Raw genomic sequence first — 15,176 nt, forward strand, 5'->3', positions numbered from 1 at the left:
TGAAGTATAATGATTGTATAACCTATTGAATTGTCTCACAGCTTGCATTCTTTTGTTGAGATATCTCAAATGTAACTATTGTAATGCAAAATCCTTTACATGAATCCTGAAAATAGTGTGATTTAGTTTTATATTGGTTGTAAAACATACAATACAATTGTTGTTTTCCTCGGGTCTATGGTCTCTTTTTTTTATTCACGTAGGATTTTTTGTCTGTACCACCCATGAAAATATAGTCTTGTTTAAATTAACTAAAACCAACGTATTAATATGTATTTACTTTTCACTTCTCATCAAATTGGCTTTAATCAAACATCAAAGTGTTTTGAGGTGTTTTGAATTGTTCACCACTTCTTAATACAAATATAAGAAGTGATAAATTGCTTTTGAATCATTCTGATCTAGCATTATCATGTATGTTAATAAGTTGTCTTAAGAGTGGCTTTAACTTAAAAAATGTCAGGGATTTGACAGTCAAAAGACGAAACTCGGTCAATACATTGAACTTTGGGAGATGATATATTGCTTCAGGAGTGTCTTTTGAAGATTTCAAGATTGGGCAAATTATTTGGGAAACATTGAGTGTTTCACAGCATGGTTTTTCACTTGTGGAAACAAGAATTCAAGAAAAATTGATCGGAATGAAACAGTGGAATATCCCTGTCTGTTGTAGCAGCCAGACTGCACCTGCTCACTTCCTGGCCGAGTAGGAAGCAGTATACACTTGTAAACCATGACATGTATGTGCGTAAATATAATTGATTTATAACTGTGGTCCCAGACTTTATGCAGTCTAAGTACCATTCATTTTATTTATATTACCATTACACTGTGGATAAGATTAAACTGTCGGGCATTTGAGATATTGGCTGCATCATGGGAAATGGGTCTTACGCCATATGAGAGCAGTGTTAGGTTAAACCAGCCTGTGCAATTTTGCACTCTCGTCAGGAGCTATTGAGTCCTGCAATGTTTCCTGGACATGTCAGCTCCGGATCAGACTGTACAGATGTGAACAATGGGCCGGAGTTAGGCTGTAAGCAGATCGCATAAAACACATTTTCACATTATCATAATTAATCTTAAGCTTTTGGACACTCTAAATTTTCAGACACCCCATTTTTAAGCCAAAATAATTATTTTCTGTGACTCTAAATTTTTGGATGTCAATAATTAAAGACGTAATTTTCGGACCGTATATTTTACAGCCCTATTTACCATTTTCTGGTTTGTTTTCGGGTATCTGGTGACCCTTCGATAATGGGGTTTTACCATCGCAATAAGGTCATAAAATCTGTCAGATGAATGCCTGAGGGCTATTGACCATTACAATTGCAGTATAGAGGAATTGCCATGTATAACGGTAATTAACAATGGTTTCACCCAACAGCATTTCAAATGATGTCGTATTAAGGAAGCAATATACTGAATGTTTTTACTTTTATTATACCATATCATGAAAGAGATTGCTAAGATGTGAAGTTGTATTTATTTCAAAGCAGAGAATGAAGAGTACAACAAAATAAAATTATCGCACTTTGATGTATTGTTTTTATAACAATAAAAAAATTGACAAACAAACATAACATGCTTCTTAATTTTTGGACACCTGTATTGTTTGAATATTTGAGGTATTTGAAACTTTGAGTAAATGCGGGACACAGCTTCTAATAAGTTTAAACTCTGTATATATGATCCATTGCAAGGCTTTTGATATACATTGGAGTCCATTACCTGGTTAAAAAGCACTTGGTGTTGTTTGGGGAGATGTTGAGTATGCTCCCATGGTTTTCAAACACAGGACTTCGCGCTTGGTAGGCAGGCATAGTATCCACTACACAATTGCAATTTTGTAAGAAAACTCCCACTGCAAAGTGGTAGGATGGACAATAGGAATTCCATGTGTTAATCTGTCGGTTTTGTGATGTCCACTCAATATATCCTATTCGATTTCACAGATTTCATGAAACTTGCCTTAAATGTCAAGGAATATGTCCAGAAGGCATGAGTCAGTCATTTCTATGCCAACTAAAGGTCCTGCTATGGTCAAAAGTTTGAGCCTATATTTTCATGTCTTGTCCATATCTTTTATACCAAAAAATTGGAGGATTTTCATGAATTTTGGATACATTGTTTAAGTAATTAGTCCCCTACCGGTGACATTTTTTCATGAAACTTGAAATATGGACAGATGGCAATATGGAGATTATGCACGTCATTTCATTTTGTTCCTATGTCAAGAATTTTAGTTGTTATGGCAACAAATAGACTAGAAATATTGCTGAAAATGGTGGAGTTTCACTGTTAGGGGACTTTTATTGCTTGGCAATAGTCTTGTTGAGATGATGTGCTGAAGGTACAAGTCAGACACCCCTGCTCAGGTAATGATTTTGCTTCCAAGGTCAAATGTTTGAGGTTTTTGTTTGTATCCGTCACCATTTTAGGACTTTCATGCAACTTGTCCACAATGTGAAGGCCATTGGGCTGATGAGCAGAAGGCATGAATCTGTCACTCTTGCTCAAAATCAAACTCACCACTTACAGCTTTAAAAACATCATGTCCTTGAAGTGTCTTGGACTGCCATTTTTATATTGAGAAATTGGTGACAGATGCAAATGATAGGCTTTGATATATTTTTGTGGTTTAACGGTTATAAAAACTCGAAAGTTTATGGTACATGCATAGTTTTGTATTTATATTCGTTATCATTGTAGACACATACTTTTACTACTTTGATTACAGCTATGAATATGCTCAAGATTTTTTTAAAAGAATGGGTTGTAACTTTCAATCTTCAGTTATAGACTTCAGTGGTGTTTGAATTGGGCATGATGAGTTTTATTAGCTCACCTGTCCGGCGTCCGTTGTGTGTGCGTGTGTGCGTCCGTGAACAAATTGTTTATGTAGACAGTAGAGGGCACAGTTTTCATCCAATCTTTATGAAATTGGTCAGAATGTTTATCTTGATGAAATCTGGGTTGGGATTGTATTTGGGTCATCTGGGGTCAAAAACTAGGTCAAACTTTAGGTCACATAATAGGTCAAATAATAGAAAAACCTTGTGTAGACAATTGAGGTCGCAGTTTTCATCCAATCTTTAAGAAATTTGGTCAGAATGTTTATCTTGATGAAATCTGGGTTGGGATTGTATTTGGGTCATCTGGGGTCATAAACTAGGTCACTAGGTCAAAAACTAGGTCAAATAATAGAAAAACCTTGTGTAGATAGTAGAGGTCACAGTTTTCATCCAATCTTTATGAAATTTGGTCAGAATGTTTATCTTGATGAAATCTGTGATGGGATTGTATTTTGGTCATCTTGGGTCAAAAACTAGGTCACTAGGTCAAAAACTAGGTCAAATAGTAGAAAAACCTTGTGTAGACAGTAGAGGTCACAGTTTTCATCCAATCTTTATGAAATTTGGTCAGAATGTTTATCTTGATAAAATCTGGGTTGGGAATGTATTTGGGTCATCTTGGGTCAAAAACTAGGTCACTAGGTAAAAAACTAGGTCAAATAATAGAAAAACCTTGTGTAAACAATAGAGGTCACAGTTTTCTTCCAATCTATATGAAATTTGGTCAGAATGTTTATCTTGATGAAATAATCTGGGTTGGGATTGTATTTGGGTCATCTGAGGTCAAAAACTAGGTCACTAGGTCAAATAATAGAAAAACTGTCAACAATTTGTTTGTGTTGACAGTAGATGTCACAGTTTTCATCCAATGTTTATGAAATTTGGTCAGAATGTTTATCTTGATGAAATTTGGGTTGGGATTGTATTTGGGTCATCTGGGGTCAAAAACTAGGTCACTAGGTCAAAAACTAGGTCACTAGGTCAAATAATAGAAAAACCTTGTATAGACAATAGAGGTCACAGTTTTCATCCAATCTTTATGAAATTTGGTCAGAATGTTTATCTTGATGAAATCTGGGTTGGGATTGTATTTGGGTCATCTGGGGTCAAAAACTAGGCCACTAGGTCAAATAATAGAAAAACCTTGTGTAGAAAATAGAGGTCACAGTTTTCATCCAATCATTATAAAATTTGATCAGAATGTTTATCTTAATGAAATCAGGGTTGGGATTGTATTTGGGTCACCTGGGGTCAAAAACTAGGTCACTAGGTCAAATAATAGAAAAACCTTGTGTAGACAATAGAGGTCACAGTTTTCATCTAATCTTTATGAAATTTGGTCAGAATGTTTTTCTTGATGAAATCTGGGTTGGGATTGTATTTGGTTAGTCAGGTGAGCGATTCAGGGCCATCATGGCCCTCTTGTTTTGATGGTGATGAAGATTGCATTTTGAATTACAATAGTATTCAGTATGAACGTATTAACCCTTTGCATGCTGGGAAATTTGTCGGCTGCTAAAATGTTGTCTGCTGAATTTCTAAAATTAGCATTTTCTTCAATTTTTTTTCAAAGAATACTATCAGAATAGCAAACAATTTGGATCCTGATGAGACGCCATGTTCTGTGGCATCTCATCTGGATCCAAACTGTTTGCAAAAACCTTAAAAATTCGGTTCCAGCACTGAAAGAGTTAATCCTGCATCATGCAGGGCTTGCTCTGACATCTGCCATATTAGCCAATTGCTACAATTTACATAAAAAAATCTCAATAAATTTCCATCAGGCTATAACTTTTCTTCATAAAGCCCTGTAAAACAAATAAAATGGGAAAAATTCCTATGGTCAACCAATTGTTTGGCTCAATAAAATGTTGAGCCTGGGGGAGCCCTGTGCATGGTGTCAAGAATCAATATTATCTATAATATATTTATTTTTGTTCAGTTGTCCCTACAAAACTACTTCGATCTTAGATAAGGAGTCAATTTTATTTGTTAAAGAAAAGGCTAGCAGACACTGCGGTCAGATTAATTGACCAATTTAGAGAAACTTTGTCAGAACATTTTTATACCCCCACAAACGAAGTTTAGGGGGGTATATAGGAGTGAGCTTGTCTGTTGGTTGGTCGATCGGTCGGTCTGTCTCTCTAAGTGTGTCCGCTCTCTAATTCAAGTTGTTTTTATCCAATCTTCACCAAACGTAGTCAGATGTTGTATCTAGATGATGTCTAGGTCAAGTTCGAATATGGGTCATGCCGGGTCATAAACTAGGTCACGGGGTCACTTAGTGCGTTTTAAACATTGAGCATGGTGTCTGCTCTTTAATTCAAGTAGTTTTCATTCCATCTTCACCAAACTTGGTCAGAGGTTGTATCTAGATGATGTCTAGGTCAAGTTCGAATATGGGTCATGCCGGGTAATACACTATGTCACGGGGTCACTTAGTGCGTTTTAAACATTGAGCATGGTGTCCGCTCTCTAATTCAAGTAGTTTTCATCCCATCTTCACCAAACTTGGTCGGAAGTTGTATCTAGATGATCTCTAGGTCAAGTTTGAATATGGGTCATGCCGGGTCATAAACTAGGTCACGGGGTCACTTAGTGCGTTTTAAACATTGAGCATGGTGTCTGCTCTCTAATTCAAGTAGTTTTCATTCCATCTTCACCAAACTTGCTCAGAAGTTGTATCTAGATGATGTCTAGGTCAAGTTCGAATGTGGGTCATAAACTAGGTCACGGGATCACTTAGTGCGTTGTAAACATTGAGCATGGTATCTGCTCTTTAATCAAGTAGTTTTCATTCCATCTTCACCAAACTTGCTCAAAGTTGTATCTAGATGATGTCTAGGTCAAGTTCGAATATGGGCCATGCTGGGTCGCAAACTAGGTCACGGGTTCACTTAGTGCGTTTAAAACATTGAGCATGTTGTCTGCTTTTTTTTTTAAGACAACATGCAAAATATTCTGTGTCAATGTTGCATGTGGGGGTATTCGTAACGTCTGTGACAAAGCTCTAGTTCTTCATGATATCTGAGTAGATTTGAATGTGGGTCACATGGTATAATAAACAAGGTTACTATGTCAAATTAACTTAAAAGTATGGGAACACTATAGGCCACATTTATCACCAAATTCTCTTGAAATTTGTTCACATATTTTTTGTCTCAACCATATGCGGTTGAGTTTGAAACTAGGTCATGTGGGGTCATGTGGAGCTATGTGGAGAAACTAGATCACTGGGTCAAATTTAGGAATAAGCTTGTGAACAATAAAGAGGCAACATGTTTTGTTCAATCTTTATGCAACTTAGTCAGAACATTTGTTCCAAAATATCTTAGCAGTGCACAAAACAGGGTCAAGTGGGTCAAAGGTTGGGTCTTAAGGTCATGTTAAAGAAAAGATTTGATCACTATGGAGGCCGCATTTATTACCATATCTTCATGAACCTATAAGTCCTGATGATATCTTGCCCTAGTTTAATACTTGGTTTCGTAGGGTCATATCTACATGTGGGTTGATCAGCCTACGTAAAGCTGGTTAACATCCAGAGGTCACATTTGTTTGCATGATTTGCATAAACGTTTCTCTGGACATTTTGTTTTTAATGATTTTCTGACGTGTGAGGCATTTTTTTCTCCATTGACAAACCTAACAACTATAAGGCTGGCAGTTATAGTGAAACCATTTTATCACTCTAGGAATCCCTATTTTTTAATCGCTCATCATAAAACTTGCACAGAGTGAGAGCATAATGTTGTAAAGATTCCAAAATGATTGTGGTTTGTTAAAGTCATAGTTTTCCAGTAGTTTGGCAGCTTTCCTTATAATTCCTTTGTGAACCTTTATAGGTTCTCAGGTCTCCGGTTAGCATTTTAGTGCTAAAAGGCCCTCTTGTAATCTTAAGTTTTTTAATGTCATACATATTTTGAATTGGATAGATAATTTGCCAATCTTGGCAGATTTATTAATGGTATTTGTTCCATTAGGTAATTTATTATATTTGTCTTTGTCCTAGCCATTTATTTATAGACTGAAACACAATTGAAATGAACCTGTTTGGTTAAATAAATATTATCATGATAACTATTGTTGTATGCCTTATTAGTTACTTCATGATACATATTGTGTCATATCAGTATGTGAATAGTACAATAATTATAACATATTATGTAGGAAGCTACTAATACATTCCTTAATGATTGAGTATGAAATGGCAATTTTCACAGAGAAGAAAGGTAACTTCACAAAATGTAAAGACTTCATGTAAGATGTTACTCATAGCTAATATGTGGAAGATTTCAAAATTATGAAGTTGTTCTTTATTTTAAGCAAATACAATATAAATGGTAGAGTAAAAACACCTTTTAGCCATGGTTGCCCACCCTCATTCTGTCAATACTTACTTGACAGATGACATAGGGGTTTCCTTAGAAAATCTAGGGGTCCTCCACACATTTTTTAAGGGTCATTTGACCCTGCTTATTCTCATCCATGATACCCTATGACATGTCTTCTCATGTTTCACCTTCTTCTATTTTCAGCATTTGCAGACCTCTGTATACTGGTACTACATGATAGAGTTAGGATTTTACCTGTCATTAATGTTCTCCCAGTTCTTAGATGTCAAACGCAAAGTAAGTTTTATGTAACTGCTTCTTGTTGCCAGTATGATAACAATTTAGAATAACAAATGTCGCTCTTTTTCTTTCATAATTGCTCATGGTGAAATTTAGTGATCACCTTTTGTCTGTTGTTTGGCATCAACATATGCCTTCTGATCACGCTAAAGGCCATATTTATTTCCAATCTTCATGAAACTTGGTCAGAATATTGGTCCCAATGATATATTGGAAAAGGATGAAAATGGTTCCGGTTGGTTGGAAAACATGGCTGCCAGGGAATTATGAGTCAGTTGTTGTTTTTTCATTGAAAATCGGGTCCCAATGGAAAAAAAGTACCAAATGGGAGCTGAAAATTCCCAATGGAAGGTTTCCCATCCTTATAAGTTCAACCTAAGTAAATATAATAATGGACACATGTGTATCCTCAATTTTGAAGCAATTTTTAGCAAAACAACACTAATTTCCCAATTTTAGTCAAAATGCTGTGAGTTTTCCCAATCCTAAGGGATCCGGCCCCATTCCCAGAACAGTGAAAAAAACAACACTGTGAGTCTTTAAAATTGCTTTTTACAAATTTCTCAAACCAATTCAAATAATCATTCACATTCAATTTGGCTTGAAATGTTTTGTTTCAGGACTCTTTTATGTTATTTGTTCACTTGCAGATAATGCACTTTTGGAACAAAATAAACACAATTTTCCTTCTTTTTGGAAAATTTTTAATTGACAATTGGGAAAGTACCTTTTACGAGTACTTTATAAAAATGAAAAAAAAATCTGTCTAATGATATCATGGATGAGTTTGAAAAAAATTCCGGTTCGCTGAAAAACATGGCGGCTAGGGTGTGTGGCATTTTTCCTTATATGGGTATAGTATAACCTTTTGTAACATTTGTGAAGTCACATTGATAGTCCAGTCGTTATTGAACTTGGTTGGAACATTAGTGCCAAAATGGTTCCGGTTGGTTGAAAAGCATTTCCACCAGGATGCAAGATTTTTTTCCTTATAATCTTCATGAAACTTGGTAAGAACATTTTTTCTAATGATATCTTGGGTTGCACACAATTGGTTAGTTCCTTTGTATCTCAGGTGAGCCACTTTGGGGCCCTCTTGTTTATTCTCTTATATCTCAGTGCAATAATTTTGAAATTCTTTTTAATACTGTCATAATTTTTTAAGAAAATAAAAACCAATTTACAGCCATCTTGTAAATCTTACGTGCCTGCTTCATTATCACCAAACACAAGGGTTGCTAATGAACACGTTTAGCCTATGTGGTCTAAATTTGCACCAAACACAACAGTTGCTAATGAAGGCCTTTAGCCTATGTGAGTTTGCACCCTGCCTTAGTTCTAAAATAGCAACAATTTTCTAAACAACAAATGCAATCTTCTGAGGCTTTTAACTTGATCTGATTGTAGATGAATGGGAACTTAATTGAAGATTATGGGTTAATAACAAGGCAGGATTTTACCATTAATTATAGCGAAAGCATAATTTTGTTCTCAGATATTCATATTAGGTCCTTAATTATCCCCATGCTTTTCTGAAAAAAAGTGGGGATATTGTATTGATGTGCGTCTGTCTGTCTGTCCGTCCGTCCTGGCCACCTGCTCCTCCTACACTTTTAGCACTAGAGAATTAGCTATGAGCATATGTGCAACGGTGACAGTGACGGAATTTTGATCTGACCGATGGGTCAAAAGTTATGGGGGTTGGGGCGGGACCGGGTCAGAGATTTTCACTCATTTTTAGCTCACCTGTCACGCAGTGACATGGTACGCTTTTGTGACCGTGTGATGTCCGGCGTCCGTGTGTGCGTGCGTTCGTGTATCCGTTAACAATTTGTTTGTGTAGACAGTAGAGGTCACAGTTTTCATCCAATCTTTAAGAAATTTGGTCAAAATGTTTATATTAATGAAATCTGGGTTGGGATTATATTTGGGTCATCTGGGGTCAAAAACGAGGTCACTAGGTCAAAAACTAGGTCAAATAATAGAAAAACCTTGTGTAGACAGTAGAGGTCACAGTTTTCATCCAATCTTTATGAAATTTGGTCAGAATGTTTATCTTGATGAAATCTGGGTTGGGATTGTATTTGGGTCATCTGGGGTCTAAAATTAGGTTAAAAACTAGGTCAAATAATAGAAAAACCTTGTGTAGACAGTAGAGGTCACAGTTTTCATCCAATCTTTACGAAATTTGGTCAGAATGTTTATCTAGATAAAATCTAGGTTTGGATTGTATATAGGTCATGTGGGGTCAAACACTAGGTCACTAGGTCAAAAACTAGGTTAAATAATAGAAAAACCTTGATTAGACAATAGAGGTTGCAATTTTCTTCCAATCTTTATAAAATTTGGTCAGAATGTTTATCTTGATGAAATGTGGGTTGGGATTGTATTTGGGTCAAATGAGGTCAAAAACTAGGTCACTAGGTCAAATAATAGAAAAACCGTCAACAATTTGTTTGTGTAGACAGTAGAGGTCACAGTTTTCATCCAATCTTTATGAAATTTGGTCAGAATGTTTATCTTGATGAAATCTGGGTTGGGATTGTATTTGGGTCATCTGGGGTCAAAAAGTAGGACACTATGTCAAAAACTAGGTCGCCAGGTCAAAAACTAGGTCATTAGGTCAAATAATAGAAAAACCTTGTATAGACAATAGAGGTCACAGTTTCCATCCAATCTTTATGAAATTTAGACAGAATATTTATCTTGATGAAATCTGGGTTGGGATTGTATTTAAGTCATATGGGGTCAAAAACTAGGTCACTAGGTCAAATAATAGAAAAACCTTGTGTAGACAATAGAGGTCACAGTTTTCATCCAATCTTTATAAAATTTGATCAGAATGTTTATCTTGATAAAATCTAGGTTGGGATTGTATTTGGGTCACTTGGGGTCAAACACTAGGTCACTAGGTCAAATAATAGATAAACCTTGTGTAGACAATAGAGGTCACAGTTTTCATCCAATCTTTATGAAATTTGGTCAGAATGTTTATCTTGATGAAATCTGGGTTGGGATTGTATTTGGTTAGTCAGGTGAGCGATTCAGGGCTATCATGGCCCTCTTGTTTTATGTTATTTTACATTCACTTCTTCATTTCTGCACCGATTTACTTCAAATTGATACTGAGCCTCTCTTATGACACTAAGGTCAATCTCAACTATGCATGGCCCCATTACCAACTCTGGGGCACCCCGTCCACATAGGCCATGCCAACCCAAAATGGCCTTTTACTATAAAATCTTCATTTCTAGACCGATTCACTTCAAATTGATACTGAAACTCTGTTATGACAATACGGTCAATCTCAGCTATGCATGGCCCCATTACCAACCATAGGGCATCCCGCCCACATAGGCCAAGCCCACCCAAAATTGCCTTTTACTATAATTTCTTCATTTCTACATTGATTCACTTCAAATTGATACTGAACCTCTCTTAAGACATTACAGTTAATCTCAATTATGTATGGCCCCATTACCAACCCTGGGGCGCCCCGCCCACCCAAAATTGCCTTTTACTATAATATCTTCATTTCTACACCGATTCACTTCAAATTGATACTGAACCTCTTTTATGACAATACAGTCAATCTCAACTATGCATGGCGCCATTACTAACCCTGGGGCGCCCTGCCCACATAGGCCACGCCCACCCAAAATTGCCTTTTACTATAATTTCTTCATTTCTACACTGATTTACTTCAAATTGGTACAGAACATCTCTTATGACAATAAGGTAAATCTCAACTATGTATGGCCCCTTTACCAACCCTGGGGCACCCCGCCCATAATAGGCCACACCCACCCAAAATTGTCTTTTACTATAATTTCTTAATTTCTATTACCAACCATGGGGCGACCCTGGGTCAAACATGCGGCGTGGAGATACGCGTCGGCCTCTGCCGCGCCATTTCTAGTTTAAAATTATTTTTCACCAGCTTTGCCATATCATTATGAAAAATCAAAGTTTGCAAATTCCATTAAAAGATAAAATGAAAACAGCATACACCAATGACATGGGTATTAAAGCAACAGCAATATCCAAGATGATTAATGCATATTTTGTCTTATTTCCAGGACTTTGTAGAGATGTTTATACACCACATAGCGACAGTGTCGTTAATGAGCTTCTCCTATATAGGCAACTTTATCCGTACGGGAACACTGGTCCTGCTTATACATGATTGCGCAGACTTCTGGGTCGAGGTACAGTATGAATACACAGGCTTCATTCTAAACACTGAATCGTGAATTGGACTTATTATTCATAAAAAAATTGAGAGCTTAAGTTTCAAATTAAAATTGCCCGTAGGGAATATGTATAATTAATGTTTGGTTAATAAAATTCTAATAATAATTTGATAAAACAACATAAAATGTATTGTTTAAAAGACAAAAAGAGTGTGTAACAGTTTTTGCATCTTCTAGTCTTTAAAATACTAAATTCCGTCTTATCAAACATCTGAAAGTCCAGTGATATATTGGAAATGTTGAGACTAGATTTGGGAAAAGGGTTATTCAGCTGTTTTTAGCTCACCTGAGCACAACGTGCTCATGGTGAGCTTTTGTGATCGCTTTTTGTCCGTTGTCCATTGTGCGGCATCAACATTTGCCTTGTTAACTCTCTAGAGGCCACATTTATTGTCAAATCTTCATGAAATTTGGTCAAAAGATTAGTTTCAATGATATCCTGAATGAGTTCGAAAATGGTTACGTTTGCTTGAAAAACATGGCTGCCAAGGGGCGGGGCATTTTTCCTTATATGGCTATAGTAAAATCTTGTTAACACTCTAGAGGCCACAGTTATTGTCCGATCTTCATGAAACTCTGTCAGAATTTTCATCCCAATAATATCTTGGACGAGTTCAAAAATGATGCCAATTGGTTGAAAAACATGGCAACCACAGGGGCGGGGCTATTTTCCTTATATGGCTATAGTAAACGCTTGTTAACACTCTAGAGGTCACACATTTTTTACCGATCATCATGAAACTTGGTCAGAAGATTTGTCCCAATGATATCTTGGATTGTTCGAAAATGGTTTTGGTTGCTTTAAAAACATTGCCACCAGGAGCGGGGCATTTTTCCTTATATGGCTATAGTAAAACCTTGTTAACACTCTAGAGGTCACATTTATTGTCCAATCTTCATGAAATTTGGTCAGAAGATTGGTCTCAATGATATCTTGGATGAGTTTGAAAATAATTATGTTTGCTTGAAAAAAATGGCTTCCAAGGGGCGGGGCATTTTTCCTTATATGGGTATAGTAAAATCTTGTTAACACTCTAGAGGCCACATTTACTGTCCGATCTTCATGAAACGTGGTCAGAAGATTCATCCCGATAATATCTTTGAAGAGTTAAATAATGATGCCCGTTGGTTGAAAAACATGGCTGCCAGGGGGCGGGTATTTTTCCTTATATGGCTATAGTAAAACCTTGTTATCCCCCGCCAGAGGCGGAGGGATATTGTTTTGGCGTTGTCCGTCCGTCCTTCCGTCCATCCGGCACTTTTGTGTCCGGAGCCATATCTTGGAAGTGCTTTGGCGGATTTCATTGAAACTTCGTATGAGTATATATATGCATAAGAGGATGATGCACGCCAAATGGCATTGTACACCATCTGTTAAAAACAGAGTTATGGCCCTTTGTATCTTGAAAAAATGCTTTTACTATAGGCACTTTTGTGTCCGGAGCCATATCTTGGAAGTGCTTTTGCGGATTTCATTGAAACTTGGTATGAGTATATATATGCATAAGAGGATGATGCACGCCAAATGGCATTGTATATAATTTGTTAAAAACAGACTTATGGCCCTTTGTATCTTGAAAAAATGCTTTTTACTATAGGCACTTTTGTGTCCGGAGACATATCTTGGAAGTGCTTTGACGGATTTCATTGAAACTTGGTATGAGTATATATCCCGCGCCAGAGGCGGAGGGATATTGTTTTGGCGTTGTCCGGCTGTCCATCCGGCTGTCCGTCCATCTGTCACTTTTGTGTCCGGAGCCATATCTTGGAAGTGCTTTGGCGTATTTCATTGAAACTTCGTATGAGTATATATATATGGATAAGAGGATAATGCACGCCAAATGGAATTGTACACCATCTGTTAATAACGGAGTTATGGCCCTTTGTATCTTAAAAAAATGCTTGTTTGAGTGTCAAATATAATACTCTTGTGTCCAGAAGCATATAGGCGGGGGATATCAATTCAACGAATTTGCTTGTTAACACTCTAGAGGCCACATTTATTTTTTCGATCTTGGTGAAACTTGGTCAGAAGATTTGTCCCAATAATATCTTGTTATCTCAGGTGAGTGACTTTGGACCTTTCTGGCCCTCTTGTTTTAATATTACTCACTAACAACAACAAAATAAGCTAAAAAGCACTGATCAATGATTGAAAATATTACTTACATTTATTATGCCCCCCTTCCAAGAAGAGGGGGTATATTGATTTGCTCATGTCGGTCGGTCTGTCGGTCTGTCGGTGTGTCGGTCCGTCAACCAGGTGGTTGTCAGATGATAACTCAAGAACGCTTGGGCCTAGGATCATGAAACTTCATAGGTACATTGATCATGACTCGCAGATGACCCCTATTGATTTTGAGGTCACTAGGTCAAAGGTCAAGGTCACAGGTGAAGGTCACAGTTACTGGAAATAGGCATTTTAAGGATTTAGCATGGTTCAAACAAGGGAAACAACTACCGTTAATGCATGTTGTTTTTGTTACAGCATTTGCCTCCCTTGTAATTTATTTAAATTTTACCAAATGTAAGGCTAACTGCATTTTTGTAATGCATTGTATCAATAAACATGGGGCAAAAATGGAATTAAGGTTGCACCACCACCACCACCACCACCACCACCGTTGTTCACAGTGACAAAAAACATATTCACACAATGGCTGCTACTACAACTTATAGCCCATATAGGGGGGCATGCATGTTTTACAAACAGCCCTTGTTAATTTATTTTTTTATTAATTCACTTATAACATTATATGATTATATATTATATTTTTTGGTCATTGGTTTTTGTTAATATGTACAGTTCAGTGTACAGGTATTCATTTGTTACACAAAATTGTTTATCCGCATAATGATTTCAGAAGTAGATTCATTTATACAATTGTATTAAGTAATCAAATAAAAGTGCATGTCGCTTAACAAAGCTGCAGGTGTGCCAACACATCAACCTTACTTGAACATCTCATCTGTTTCAAATGATTGAATGTACGTACAGCCATTACTGTACAAGAAATGTATTGCCTTTTATTATTTTATTTTTTATTTTTAGCTCACCTGAGCACAACGTGCTCATGGTGAGCTTTTGTGATCGCTTTTTGTCCGTCATCCGTTGTCCATTGTGCAGCGTCAACATTTGCCTTGTTTACTCTCTAGAGGCCACATTTATTGTCCAATCTTCATGACATTTGGTCAGAAGATTGGTTCCAATTATATCTTGGATGAGTTCGAAAATGGTTACGTTTGCTTGAAAAACATGGCCGCTAGGGGGCGGGGCATTTTTCCTTATATGGCTATAGTAAAACCTTGTTAACACTCTAGAGGCCATTCTATACATAGATGGTGATGTCACTACGTTATTGTCATCTCTATACTTAGACGCATCACGCACCTCCATTTGGAGGCATTTATGACTACGACACAAAGAAGTC

The 15,176-nt window shown here is 36.7% G+C and overlaps 1 protein-coding gene across 2 annotated transcripts in view; it reads left to right on the plus strand.

Annotated features, from left to right (window-relative positions):
* LOC127855635 (ceramide synthase 6-like) overlaps positions 1 to 15,176 on the plus strand; it is a 101,683-nt gene that overhangs the window by 48,569 nt on the left and 37,938 nt on the right. For both annotated transcript variants that reach the window (XM_052391382.1, XM_052391383.1), the window contains exons 6-7: positions 7,397 to 7,489; positions 11,572 to 11,700. In XM_052391382.1, the coding sequence (XP_052247342.1) occupies positions 7,397 to 7,489; positions 11,572 to 11,700 (222 nt within the window). The remainder of the gene's footprint in view (positions 1 to 7,396; positions 7,490 to 11,571; positions 11,701 to 15,176) is intronic.

This window comes from Dreissena polymorpha, chromosome 13 (assembly GCF_020536995.1).
Source record: "Dreissena polymorpha isolate Duluth1 chromosome 13, UMN_Dpol_1.0, whole genome shotgun sequence".
In the NCBI taxonomy this organism is placed as follows: Eukaryota; Metazoa; Mollusca; class Bivalvia; order Myida; family Dreissenidae; genus Dreissena; species Dreissena polymorpha.